The sequence below is a fragment of the Hibiscus syriacus genome, unplaced genomic scaffold, assembly GCF_006381635.1.
Source record: "Hibiscus syriacus cultivar Baekdansim isolate YM2019G1 unplaced genomic scaffold, ASM638163v2 tig00110346_pilon, whole genome shotgun sequence".
In the NCBI taxonomy this organism is placed as follows: domain Eukaryota; kingdom Viridiplantae; phylum Streptophyta; class Magnoliopsida; order Malvales; family Malvaceae; genus Hibiscus; species Hibiscus syriacus.
The window spans coordinates 86,143-100,849 of NW_024062697.1; the positions used below are offsets into that span (position 1 = coordinate 86,143).

A 14,707-nucleotide genomic window follows, 5' to 3' on the forward strand; every position below is an offset into this window, starting at 1 on the left:
TAAACGAAAGAAGGATTACTGATTGATTATTTTCTTATATTTTCGTTTTAGAAATAAATACTTTTCCATAAAAATTTAAATATTATATGAAAGATTTTAAAAACATATAGTTAGAGATTTTATTAAAACTCATTTTAATATTATGAGATAATTACATGGTATTCAGGGTCTATTTTAGTCATTGACCCACACATGTAAACCTGAAACACATAGGAAGAACGATACTCTATTTTACTACCGAGGTCATTTGATGAGTTTAGATTTTATTAAAGTTAAATATAAGTATATATTAGATGCACGTCTAAATACATTAATACATACAAATCCATTCATTCCGGATTGAACTGAAACTTACCACAAAACCGCTAATTTTACAGTTAAAAGGTTTGATCTTTTCATTAGTTTGTCTTATAAATATACCTCATGAAAACCATTAATCTTCTACTTGAACTAATCACTAACCTCGCTTCTGAACTCAGCTTTTGACATTGTAGCCGTAGCCACTGCAACTAGCTTTGGTTCGTCGAATTTCAGTCGATCAAGATCAATCGTCTTATGAGAGTGAAACCTGTCTTCATATTCTCAAAATCCGGCTCAACTTGTACACCTGCAAGAACCAAAAAATTAAGATAAAAACGATCTCGAGAGCTCGACTGAAATACTGGATTTGTTGCAAGAACATTTGGTTGAACGAAGACTTCCGTTGAAAGAATCTGAATATTTTTTTGCAGCAAAGTATACAGCAGCAAGTTCATAATGCCAGCAGAACAGGTCGATTCGAACTCGTAAAAAGAAAACAGCATAATTTCATCGAGAATTACAAACCTGTGCAGTCCCACTAGGTAGTGGGACCTCAATGCAATTCCGTAGACCATCAACCCTGTGAAAATTAAGGTAATAGATTGTTACCATAAAACACAACAAACATATCCAGGTAAGTTAATAACTACCTTCTGCTAACAGTTCGTTGAAGATACTGTTCCTCCTTTATGATCCCCTGACCTCCGTATCGTATTTCATCGGTGTTCAGTATGACCTGTAACACCATACCACATATTTCATCAGTATTTTAATTGAACAGAAAAGCTACTAAACCGTAAATGATCCATGATGCATGAGCGCCTGTGTTCCTCAAAATGAATAGACGCAAAACTTATACGGTAGATAAACGTATATGGCAACAAACACAAAAGAAGTCATGAGGAAGAAATTTCGTAACAACCCGAACTAAACATTGTCGTTACCTGGTACTCTCCGGCTTCATCCACACCAATGCAGTATCTTTCATAAGAATCCGTGGGGTGAAAGTTAAATACGAAGAGAAGAGGACCTCTTATGTAGGATATTACCTAAGATATACAATTAACAAAATTAAAACGATGATAATACCATATTAACAGGAAAATAGCTGAGCTAACTATGAGAGAGAGAGAGAGAAGGAGATATACCATATTAGTTTCATTCACATGGTGGATATTGGGCAATCCTCTTGCAAGTACATTTTGGGTTTTGTCCAACTTCATCAAGTCCTAAAAGTCGAGAAGAAAAAAGTAAAATTTTGTACAAAAAAAAATGCTGGTTTTACTTGAAAATTTGCAGCCAAAGATAGAGAAGTGATCACAGTAATTGATGAAATATTTGCTATGATGAACACGGTAAAGGGATGATGGTAATCAAATAATGTATATGCATTAATAGTTCCGGCACATTTTCTGATTCTTAAGTTGCAAGAAACATAAAGAAATCGACCTTAGCACATGTACATGTCAATAAAAAAGGCACTACTGTATGCTAATTGAATTTTGCAACCTTGTCGAAGCGAAATAAATCCCGATATACTCCTTCCTTTTCTAAAAGATCCCAGCATCGGTTAGCCAGTGAAAATGAGTTGTTGTTGCTTGGCATTGGAAACTCAACCCTCTGGAAATGTCGAAAAACCATTTATCACAAGAAACAAAGTCTTCCAGGAAATGTAAAAGGAAAATCAGCCTCACTTTTGGATGCCCAAATTCGTTCCCCATGAAGTTCAGATATCCATGGCCACCAATTGCGAATGTAATCAGTTTGATCATCTAGTTTAAGGGAAAGATAATCGATTAGGAACCAATGTACCAGATTAAATCACTGAAGGTTTTTGCTATCAGTAAACCACACACACACATATCAAAACTATGACAGCTAAATGTTGCAAGCTATATTACTAAGACTTGAGAGTGAAAGTCAGACAGAGGTACGTATCTGTGTAGTGTAAACGCATTCTTTATAAGTTTTTTCATATATTAGAAGGGTTAGATATAAACCCATTCTAGAATAATGCTTGATGCATATACCGGTATGTCTCAGTCTACGTAGTTAGCTCTACAGATTGTTAAAATGAAAATGAATACGAACAAGCAAAAAAGGCAAACCGAACCAGCAGCAAAGAGTGAACAAATAAAGTGGAAATATCGATCACCTTGAGTAACGAAGACCCTCTTAGCAATAATTCATTTGATTGAGGACCTCTGTCATTTCCTTGGCCTAATAATATCTCTGCCAACGACCGCCCTCCAGATATCGACTGACATAAAAGATATCAATGACTTGGTAACATCATTCTAATATATTTACAACTCAAGAAGCGAAACCATTTGAAAATATAGCTCTCGATACAAAAAATACTAAAGTAAAAGCTTACTTGGTGGTGATTTTCGGCATAGATAAGCATTTTATCTGCATAATTTCTGTTGCCTAGCAATGTGCTTGTTATCTGCAGCATAAAAACACATAGAGTTTGAGTAAAATAGAATCTAGAAAAATGAAGAGTTTGAGTAATATAGAATCTATACTAATCATATAAAACAACCAACAGAACCTTGCTCATGCTCCACTCATGGTCAGGAGTGTTCTCAAGCAACGACAACCACATTTCTGATGCAGACAGATTGACGTAATAATCAAATCCGAGTCCACCTTGAGAAATTGGTTCGCATAATCCAGGGTAAAACGTCACCTGAGTATTAAAGTAGACAGAAATTAATAGTAAGCCCACAAACAAAATAAATAAAGCTCGATACAGAAATGTTCTCAACAGTAATAGCAGTTCCAACAAAATCTTCACATGAAAGTCAAAAACAGCCCGGCATTAGGGAAAAAAGAGTCTATCAAAGCAGTACCATATCCAAACATATATTAAATAAAGGAATCAGAGATCATAATGCAAATAATACAATTCATGCAACATTGTGTTGGTAAGCATGCTAAAACAAATTCAAAATAGAGACGACAAAATGGTACAAAGTCAAATTCATGAAGAAGTCAATTAAAGCCGGAAGGAAATGGTGAACAACCAACCAAAGGCAAACATGGTTAGCTAACAGATCAGTTGAGTGGGTATTTCGGCGTGGACAAAAAATTCAATTTCCAAAGATAGTTTAGAGAAAGCAATAAAACTATTGGCTATCCCCAAAGAGTACAGCTGAAAATCATAATAGTTACATCTTCAGCAATGGTTATTATATTCGGATGAAGAGCATGAAGTATCTCATTTGCCAAAATGAGGTACATCAAAGCATCCTTGTCAACATATTGATTGCAGTACCTGCAATAAAAGTATGAAATTTCTCAGATAATATCTTCTAGAGTGTGGAAAAAATTACGGAATAAAGGATAAAATGGTGCACTTAAAATATAGTAGTACCCAAGGTTTATGAAACATTCCTTCAATCTAGGTGGCCACTATAGTTTACCACAATGAATAATATGATGTCTTGTTGTTAGCTTAACTTATTTGGAATCTTACGTGTCAAAAATGTATTTATTTAGAATCGAGGCTACTCAGTCGCATAACTAAAAGATCAACTAAATCAGGCATTACAGACACAAAACTAACGACTTTCTCCCTTGGAAAGGAGGTTGCTACGAAAGAAAACATTCGATGTCTTACTCTTCCAGGTCACCGGAAAATGAAGCAAAGCCATTGTGCGTATAGAGCATCGATGCTAGTGAATGGAACTGGAAACCATCAATCTTATACTCGGAAACCCACCTGCACAAGGATTATCTCATCATCAATTCCAATACTGCCTCCCCAAATAGGAACATAAGTTGCTTCCCAAAAGATCGACTTACAATTCACAAAACCAAAATGAAAAAAAAAATGAAGAAAGTTGTTCACCACGTTTACCAGTTCAAATTCGAGAGGAGAAAATGCATTACATCAAGATCGCCATATTTAAACATTCGAGTACCCCAGTATTTGTGTTGTCCTCGTTTACCTAGAAGTGCAAACAATTGGAAATAACATCATAACATACAAATTTTCGTTGGTCAACCAGAAAATTTTTAATGATACAATGGTAACATTAAATATCTGACAAAACAAAAGGCATCCACAAGTTTTATGTCCCCCATCAACATTCCAAACAAATATTCCAAGATATTTCAAAAAGGCATCATACTAAAAACAAGTTTATTGCATATGTGGTAACAAGAACCAAATACAAAACACACCTTAGTCATTCAAAATGAAAATGAAAAATATTTACCGGTATGAAAGTAACAATCATTTGATCCATCAAAACGTGACAGGCCGACCATATCATCTGCAGCAGAGTAGGCTTGCACTATGTCTAGAAAAACAAGTAATCCCAGTCCTATACGAAAAAGGTTTGAAAGAGCAAGGTATTACACATATTAACCTGAAGACATGAACCACAATATAAAAAAACTAAGAAAGAAAGATATTATATGCAGATACAGACTTAAACATTCCTAGTATAGAACGAGCCTTTCAAGCCCATGATGTATTATCAATAGCCTATGAGTATTTCTGTTATACACTAGCTCGTATTTCTCTTAGACTAGCTTTAAGTCATGGCCATGTAGAAAGTCAATTTGATTGTACCGGTTTAAATTATGACATTCAGGATCTAATAACAGTAGAGCTTAAATCCCACATCATCTAAATTCATTTCATTCTTTAATTAACCTTTTTTTATTATATTCCTATGAGTTAATTTTAGTAGATATGCAGCAGTTCAGATGCAGTTAGTTTTTCAGTTGCAAAGACAACCAAAACTTCAAATTAACTGTGGAAACGAGGGAGTTGCAAAAAATAGCGACCGTGTGCTTCGTCAACCAAACGCTTGAAGTCCTCTGGTGTGCCATATCGGCTGCTAACTGCAAAAAAGTTTGTGACCTGCATCACCAAAGAAATGTTAGATATCACAAAACTATAAAATAAAGATGGGAATGACTAGGCTGTGGAAAAAGTAGAAAACGGTAACAAGCAATCACAGGCATTTTTAGTATGATGAGGTTAGAAATGCCCTGTTTCATCTAGTAATTGTTTGTCACTTAATGGCAAGCGGTGAAGCTAAAGCAACAAGAACCTTGTGCTTCCAACCACTAGCAGCAAGGTTAGTTATATATTTGTAACACTAAATGTTTAGTTCTGCTGCATCGGCAATTTGTTTCCCTGTGCTCAGAACATATAATTAAATTGACAATTGTAGTTCAAAACAAGTTATATAATGTACTAGAGGCATGAAACAGAAGGATTCTCAGTCTTCAGAGGATTGAAACAAAGAAGCGCAAAAGTCCACAACTTGCGGAACTCAAATTAATAAAAATGCAAATATTAGAAAAGAAAGGAAAAAAGCAGAATGTTTAACTCACTCTATAACCAACTGTGAAATAATCTTTATGTTCAACAATCCCAATCAACTGGATTGCATTATATCCAGCTCTCTTTATATGGGGAAGAACCTGCACATAGTGTAAAAAGATGAAAACAACAGCCAATTTGCAATAAATTAAGACATATGAACAATTCAACAGTTAAAGAGGCACCTCCTCCGTAAAATCATTGAAAGAAGATATTTTGGGCTCTGATCCACTTATTCCAACATGACACTCGTATATGCGCAACGACTTTGGGGCTTTTGTTGCCGTGTGCTTCCACTTATATGTGGATTCAGGGGGTGGTTCCCAATGAACTGCATAGGCTTGCTTTCCCTCTGCATCTGAACATAATCAACAAAGTTCAAGACATTGCTGGAATGGAAATGATGCACAAAGATGAACCAGGAAATGACAACCATCTCTGTGCAGCAATTACCTGGTTGAACAAAAGTAGCCCAAGCTGGAACTCGCTCTAACGGGCCATCAGGAGTATTGAAATACACTCTATACTTGCTTCCATGAGGAATAGCAGGAGTGTACTTTTTCAACCAAGCCTTCCTTCCTTTGCGAGTCTCAGTCCAGTACGGTAAGGGAGGCTTCTTACCTCGGAATTTTTGTTGCCATGCAGGATCAGCCATAACATTGAAAACATCATATTCTTTTCCATCATCAATCACATCAAATGGAGGCAAGTTACTTGGTGGATCATCTTTATGCAGTTCCTCATGCGCCCTATATCTGGTTTCTGCATCAGGTATTTCACCTAACTCCTCTATGGTTTGAGGTCCATTAGGCCCGAATAGTCGTTCATACAATTTAGCTGGCAATTCAAGACGGTTTTTAATAAAGCGGTCTTCTCCAGGTTCCCAGTATTCATCATTTGCTCTCTGAAAGACCTCTTCAATGGTAACACCACTATCTCCTTTATCATAATCATCAACATAGTTATACTGTTGAAAATACAGTTCATCCGGTTTTTCTCCTTCCCTTAATTTATCTTCAAGAATTATAAACCAGTATCCGTAATCGTCATGGCCAAAATGACCCTCTCTTGCAGTATTCTCTGTCGGTGACCACCCGTTGAAGTCACCAACTAGTGCACAATAACGGGCACCTGTTTACAATAAGCTCAATTTTCACTAATGATGAACAATCGTGCTACTGGCTGAGATACAACTACAAGTAGGTATATTTACATTTCTCAAACACATACATGTTCAGCACCTAGCTCTGAAAAGTCAATCAGGCAATATACTTAATCAAGTAAAGTGAATTTTAACTAAAGATTAATAAGAGCTAAACATATTGAAAAACTTGTACAATAAAAACTTATGTAAAACATATTTTAACCAAGTACACTGAATGATCAAAACTAATGTAAACATAGAAAAGCTCATATGTCAGAACTCATATGAAGAGCCCCATCAGGTAAAATACTTAATCAAGTAAACCAAATTTTAACCAATGATTGATAAGAGCTAAACATATTGGAAAGCACACATTATCAAAACCAATGTATACAGAATAGTAACCAAGTAAACTGAAAGATCAAAACTAAAGTAAACATAATGAGAAGCTCATATGATTGCAATCATATGAAGAGTCCATGAGGTAATAATTAATAAACTTAATAAACTAAACCGAATTTTAACCAAAGATTAATAAGAGCTAGACATAAAAAACTCATACTTTAAAATCAAATGTAAACCGAATTTTAACCATGTAAACAAAATAAAAACTAATGTAAACATATTGAGAAGCTCACATGACTAAACTCAGAGGAAGAGTCCTAAAGGTAACATACTTAAACTGAATTTTAACCAAAGTCAAATAAGAACTGTACATATTGGAAAGCTCATATGATCAAGCCACATGTAAACATTTCGAAAAGCTAATATGATGAAGTTCATTTCATATGAAGAGAACAATCAGGTAATATACTTAATCAAGTAAACCAAATTTTAAGCGAAGTTATAAGAACTAAACATAGTGAAAAGCTCCTATGATAAATGTATCTTATCTGAAATAGAGCTAAAAAATTGGGTTTGAATTTGATAGGAATATACGCTTAGGCCAAACCTGGAGCCCAATCCATATAATCCACTCGATGCTCCTTGTGTCGATGCATGCCCAATATCTCAAATCCCGAAGCCATTTCCTGGAGATTGTGGTGGCGTGCAAAAATTTCAGCTTTTAGATCCTTCAACGATTTATGCCTTCAAAACAGATTCAAAAGATGATGATAAATTGCAAAACACTATGTGCTAAATAACATTAATAAGAAACAATCCAATGCTTATGAATGCAGAGGAGGAGGAGGAGGAGGGGGGGCTTCGTTTTTTAAAGCACGTGCACAAAAGAAAAAGAAAGATTACTGCTTCTAAGCATACACCCCAAGCATTCCAAGCTCTTTCCTTATCAATTCTTTCCAGCTGATAAAATCATACTCTTTTTCCCTCCACTTTGTAGTTAACCAAACTCGACATAAACAACCCTTCTTTTTCATCTTCACTCAAAACTTTTAAAAGAACAGCTAAATTCGGCGTTACTAACTAAAAACAATCTAAAATCACTTCATTTTAGCTAAAAACAATACCTTTCACGAAGAAACTGGGCAAAGGCCTTATGGGTAATTCCTAGCTTTGTCAAAAAACCAACTGGATCAACTCCTTTCTCCGTTTCAGCCACACTTTTTTTCTTTCTGGTGAATCTTTGTTGTTGGGGGTCTGTAGAAGAGCATTTTATTTTTATTTTTACTTTTCGTGTGAAGAAGATTATTTGAGGCTTGCTTCGGGGTTGGATATGGATAATTGAGTTGTTTGGATATAGAGAAATTTTGGGTTCGATACAAAGTGAAGCCATTTCTGAGAAAATTGAGTGAGGTTTAAGATAAGAGAAGACGTGCATCGAGTTAAATCAGAGGTTTTTGAGTTGACTCGGGCGAAAATTAGGATACGGTCGAAAATTTCATAAGAAATTTAACGAAATTGACTTATAATATTATAGGGTGAAACCAGGTAATATTATATTAAAAACTTCATTAATTATTCTTTTAACAGTAATCCCTTAGTAGATTTATCAAAAAAATAACTTAAATTACATACGTAGAATTATCTCGTGTCCTATTCAACGTGAGAACGTGTCTCGCTATCCACAAGGGCAAGGAACGTACGATGTGGACGACCTTTTCAGATGACGTAATTTAATATTAATATTCAAGGTACATCGCGTTTTCCAAAGTGTGAGATCTTTTTGAATTAACTTAATCATTTTATTTTTATTACATTGTATTTAATAAAATTACATAAACTCTACATTTTATTTTGATTACGTAATATTTAGTGTAATAACATTTTGAAAAAGTAGATTCTCATACAAATAGACACTAATAACGCCAATAATATTAAACATGTAAATTGTTATATACTAGACACTAATAATATTGAACATGATAGTCATGTACAACATGACGAAACAAACTTGCTTCATTGTTCCAAAAACAATAACCATATCAAGTACATAGATTGTCATAATATATGCACCAATGTTGGAGGTTTGAATTACAAGCATATTTGGTAGGACAATTGCAGTCTTCGATTTGTTCTGGGAAGTCAACGTGGTGACAATGCCACGACTGTAAATGTAGAAACAGATTCATCTTCGGACGAAGAACAAGTAAATTTATTTTCGAGAGATAAAGAGCTCTCATGATTTGAAGTCCTTTATCCCTCGATTACTTAGATGGCGTTGATATTACCTCCATCGGCCGCTTGCTTCAATAAATGTAGACCGAAGAACGAATTTTTTCCACTAAAAAAATTAACATGCCTTCTTTAAATAAAGCTTCACGATTGTTAGCATGAAGACATATTTGGTGAATCATTTATCGGGTTGAAACCATGGCATGATGCTAATATTTTTCATGGAAACGTTCTTCAAAATGTAATCCTGATCGGCAGCTTTATGAAAACTCTTACAACTCAAATGCGTGTTGACGAAATAAAGGACGGTGTTAGAAGCAACATGAAGTAGAATTTTTGTTAAGACTTCTCTCGAAAATTCAGCAATATTAAAGACATTTTTTTGTCATTTTCCTTTGAAATTGGGGTAGGAAACCTTCCAAAATTGGTGCTTATTTATAACAAGCCTCACACTTGTCCCGAAGTGAGGATTCGATGGACCTCGCTTTTCCTAGGACTAGAGGTACACATTGGAAAGGCGTGTCATTTTAAATCGAATAAAATCCAATAGTTCAGACGCAACTCACGTTCCACATGACACGAAGTATTAATTAATGCAAAAAAACCTTAAAATCAATAAATTTGTACCAAATATGGAGTTATTATTTTTAAAAACCCCGAAGCTAAAAAATTGGTGATAAAAATTTTTGTTGAGTAATCTGAGATGTTAAACGAAACTTCTGTGAAAATGTTTGAGGTTACAAGCGTAGTTTTGCAACTTATATTTCAATTGAAACTGATGTGAACACATATGATAAATTTCAAATAGGGAAACGATTTATGTAAATAAATTAAGCGATTTTTACATTTTAATTTTAGCGCACAGTAAGGGAAATGAGAAATAGATGTTGTCTTCCATAATAAACAAATACCGCCGCGCTAGAGAAACGCGAAGGAAAACTTTGTTTTCTTTCTTCGTGCAGTTGGTATTGTGTATAAAGGAAAAAGCTTAGAAGGGTTTCTCAAAAGGTGTTCGCCTGGACCTAGTTCTTGGAGGAAGAGTTCGGAAGGCCCAAAAAGAAATCTAGATGCCACCAGAAGATGATGCTTTAACACTGTTCTTGGTACCTTTAGTACAAAATGCAAAGGAGAAAACGTAGCACTGTTTCAAGAAGTATGCAAATGAAATCCAAATCCCATCAAAAGAGGATGCATTTTTCAAACTAGAAGTTTTTTGAGTAGGTTTCACGGATATGGTTTGGTTCGGTGGAGTAAGAGGAATTTAAGTAGACAATAGTATGGAATATATGTTGCTGGGATTCAGGAATATAGTTAGCGACTCGCGTTGTGTAAGACGGAGGTACACATCAAACCACCATATCAAACCAAATGCTACTACGTCAGGAATATCAGGAACTCGTACTTTACAAAATGCGAGGTTCTTACCATGTTAAGACAAGTCAAGAATATTCCATGATGCCCAAGTCTCTTCTGTCAAGTAGCTATTCTATTAAAAAATGAGACTTCTATTACAATTCGTATTTCAAGCAAATAATGGTGAAGAATCAAAATACATACACAAAAGTTAAAGCAAAGAAGGAAATTTATCAGCGTGCTTAATCGCACTCATAAATTCATTTGACACTTATTGATTATTACATAGTTTGAAGGCATTGTCATTTTGTGAATATTTTGATCTTCTTTTTTCTTGATCGTATATATTTTCAAAACATGTCGAGGAGAGGAACTATTACTGCTTTGGTATACTATGATGGCATAATTATGCTTGATGATTCTCTTGGCATCGTCTTTCAGTCCGCATATAATGTGACGATGACCTTGTCGACGAAATTAACTCATAAGAAGATGACAAAAGAAGTCAATAGTGTTGTTTCACATGGTTACAGGAAAACTGAGAACATTGAAGTATCGACAACCGACTTCGTTAGAACCACTAACGTACTCAAGATGCAGTGTTGATGATGATGGTGATGTGGACATGATGATCGATTGCCATATGCAATATTCATTAGGAGGGCCACTTGAGTTGTTTGCAGATTTCTCATATGATAATAATGCTACAGCTATCCCAAATTTGAGACGGGTTGATTTTGACTTTGATCCTAGTGTCTATAGTCCTACAACTAATTTACGTAGCGACATGAACTTATTGAGTGTTACTGTTTGAGGCAATGACGTTGGCAAATCATCTTCTTTGATGCCAAGGTGTTCTTGCATCGCTAGCTTGGACTTTGAATTGAATCTTGCATCTAGAACGTATAATCCATACAACAGTGGCTTGGGTGAATCATCTTCTCAGTGGGAAATGAGGTTGCAAGAAGATGAAGAGTTTAACCTATTCAAATATTTTCCAACATTTATAGGGAGACATTCTTGTACTGGTATCATCGACTTTGATCTTCGTATTATAGTTTATGAACGGTCTCGTGATCGACATACAAGTGTTACCCCTACTGTCCCCATAGTTGATAACACTGAACTATTCCAATTTGATGGGGATATTTTCGACGAAGATTCATTAAGGGAGATCGACCCAAATGGTGATGAGGTGGGTCCCTTCAATGAAGAACTAAATGGCCTTGACATGCCAGAGGGAGCGAACGATGATGACATTCCACATGTCGTGCCTCATATTTCTTATTACCGGCTACCATGCCACTTTACAACAGTTGAGATGGAACCTTTAAACACTATCAACTTTCCAAAATTCTCACAACTTGAGCAATACAACGAACATGGTGATAGTGAGCTCTATTTTGGAATGACATTCAGAATAAAAGAACTCGTCATGGCTGCAATTAAGAATTATAATGTACGTCGTCGTTTACATCGACTGTGAGAAAAACAGACTCAGATAAGTACATCGTTGAATGCATCCGCAAGTCCAACGGATATAGTTGGAGGGTTCGTGTATCACGCTTGAAGAGGTTGAACAACCTATGGAAGCTAAAAATATACGAACAACCTAATACATGCACCGCTAACAGGCTCACTCAGGATCATCCAAACTTAGATGTTCACGTGCTTTATGATGCCTTTATACATTGGTCAAAGAAAATCCATGCATTATGGTTTCTAGTTATATTGTTACTGTTGAAACGATTTTTTTCTGAAAGGTGAAAAATTGAGATTTTAAAAAACCACATTAATTTTTAATTTACCTCTTTCAATTGATTTTTAATTTAAAAACAAATGCGATTTAAAAATATCTCGTTTCTAAAAATTTTGGATTTCCTTTACGATCGAAAAAAATACGGTTCAAAGAGTCACCACCAATCTTTGATTAGGGTGTGATTGGACACCCAAAAACATTTTGTCATTTTAAATAAAAATTAATTTTAATTAAAACAACAAATTGAGGTCTGCGTTACCAAAAAATGAGTTCGGGAGTCGATTACGTGTGGGGAAGGATTAGCACCCCCACAACGCCCTAAATTTGTACCTAATCGATTAATTAACGTCTTTGCAATGAACTTTATAAATTCGAATTTAATTTAATTTTTGATCCCGTAAAACAACAAAAAAGTGAATTTTACAATATTCAAAAATACTCAAAATAATTAAATTAAAATTACCAAGTCGTTTTAGAAAGATAAAGAATGTTCGATTATTTACAAATATCGAGACCAGATCTTAAAGATATAACAACCTTTTCTCGATATATTTAAATAAACGAACATTTCTTTTTCTCTCGTTCTCAAATTTTAGGTGACGAATCAATTTTTTAGTTTCACTTTAGGGATACACTTTTATTTTAAAATCATTAAAAGCAGACCTCAAATCAGTTATGACTGCCCACTTACAACAATTTTAAATTAAAAGGGTATTACCCTTAATCTAATTATGTAATATGTCGAGTTATGCAAATGAGGTTACCATGCGAATCGTGCAAAAAAATGTCATGTCAAAATTAATTAAACAAAATTAAAAATATCATACAACGTGATATACAAAAAATTATATATACATATTTTAATTAAAAATCATAAACCATGCATATTAACATATTATGTATACATGTGACCTAAATATAAAAACAAAATCATAGCATGCTAAATTATAAATTAAAATATATATATGTACATATTAAAAAGTGACAAAATTAAATAAATGTAAAATTCAACATACAAATCAAAAATAAATTAGGGACTTGAATAAAAAACGCATAAATATAGAGGATTTAACATAAATAACCCAAAAAAATTACAACTAACACAAAAATTAGGAAAACTACGAAATCAGGACAACTACAAAATGGCAAAATTCGAAAGCAATCCTGAATGTGACTAAAGTGTAAATAAAAGCTAAACATATGTAGACTAAACACTAATTTTACTCTAAAGTTACAATGGCTAAACATCAATTAACCCTAAAATATTAATATAAAACCTAACTAAAACTTAAACCTAAGCTAAATACACCTAAAATAGCAATCAGCCGCCTATACCCATCTCCTTCTTCCCCTCTTCTATTCTTCATCGCTTCCATGGTCGAGAGCCCTTATTCAAACCTGTTATCGCCACCGCATGGCCACCAGACCTTGGTGGTCACCTCTCCTCCGGCCACAAGACTCAAACAACCAAGGTAACAGAATCCTATCACTCTCCTTACTCCTTTTCCTTATTTTGTTTCGAAATTTTTTTTGGTTTCCTATAACTAGTATCAACCCTTTTTATTAGACGATATAACCCCTAATCAAGATGAAATTGAATTTACGAGACTTTAACTGCCTTCACAACCCAGGTAAATCTCTAATTTCTCCCCATTTTCTATTTTGGTTTCGAAAGAAAAAAAACAAAATAAATGCTAGAAAGATTTAAGAACGAAAACAAAAACAAAACCTTTTCAAATGCCTTCTCTTTTAACGTGTATCACTTGATTTTGCCTTTGTTGTTGGGTTGTTAATGGAAATGATGTATTGCCTTCATTTTCTGTTGTTGATGAACTCCTCTCGTTTGTTGTTTTTCTTCACTTTTGCTTCAAAAAAATAAATACACGCACACACCTAACACATACTAGGAGCCGAAAAGAATCTGAGGAACACCTCAAAATTAGTTTTCATTGCTTTCGAATAAGATCGGAAAAATCCCTGTTACACACTTTGATTCTTGAATACAGGGGAGAAAAAATTCCTTTACACACACTGTTCTCCTTTTGTTTCTGCTATTGTTTTCCAAAACAAATAAAAAATTTCTCTTCCCCCCAATGGTCTCCCTTTTCTGTGTGTTCCGGCCTCCTTTTGATGATGAGTGGTTATATTTTTTTATGGATATCCCCACGTCCCTCATTTGTAGCAGGTATCTCCAAACGGTTGCACAGTTATGGGACTCGTCTGGCATCTG

The 14,707-nt window shown here is 34.6% G+C and overlaps 1 protein-coding gene across 1 annotated transcript; it reads right to left on the reverse strand.

Moving 5' to 3' along the window:
- Positions 1 to 533: 533 nt before the first annotated feature.
- Positions 534 to 8,555, reverse strand: LOC120120702 (1,4-alpha-glucan-branching enzyme 3, chloroplastic/amyloplastic). The gene is made up of 20 exons (XM_039140256.1): positions 8,261 to 8,555; positions 7,744 to 7,880; positions 6,101 to 6,778; positions 5,833 to 6,005; positions 5,659 to 5,748; positions 5,104 to 5,179; positions 4,527 to 4,634; positions 4,166 to 4,256; positions 3,926 to 4,027; positions 3,478 to 3,580; positions 2,855 to 2,992; positions 2,678 to 2,749; positions 2,456 to 2,560; positions 1,995 to 2,072; positions 1,810 to 1,920; positions 1,449 to 1,529; positions 1,245 to 1,349; positions 951 to 1,036; positions 826 to 880; positions 534 to 607 (listed from the first exon to the last, which is right to left on the reverse strand). The coding sequence occupies exons 1-20, from the start codon at positions 8,524 to 8,526 to the stop codon at positions 575 to 577; spliced, it is 2,688 nt and encodes an 895-aa protein (XP_038996187.1). The 5' UTR covers positions 8,527 to 8,555; the 3' UTR covers positions 534 to 574.
- Between the last annotated feature and the right edge of the window lie 6,152 nt (positions 8,556 to 14,707).

What these genes read in the sequence shown, in the direction of transcription:
- LOC120120702 (XM_039140256.1), bottom strand. Translation starts at nt 8,526, where the DNA reads ATGGCTTCACTTTGTATCGAACCCAAAATTTCTCTATATCCAAACAAC. An exon ending in GCCCAGTTTCTTCGTGAAAG is followed by an intron (nt 7,881 to 8,260) that starts GTATTGTTTTTA and finishes TCTGTTTTGAAG; the next exon opens with GCATAAATCGTTGAAGGATC. An exon ending in ATGAAGCCGGAGAGTACCAG is followed by an intron (nt 1,037 to 1,244) that starts GTAACGACAATG and finishes ATGGTGTTACAG; the next exon opens with GTCATACTGAACACCGATGA.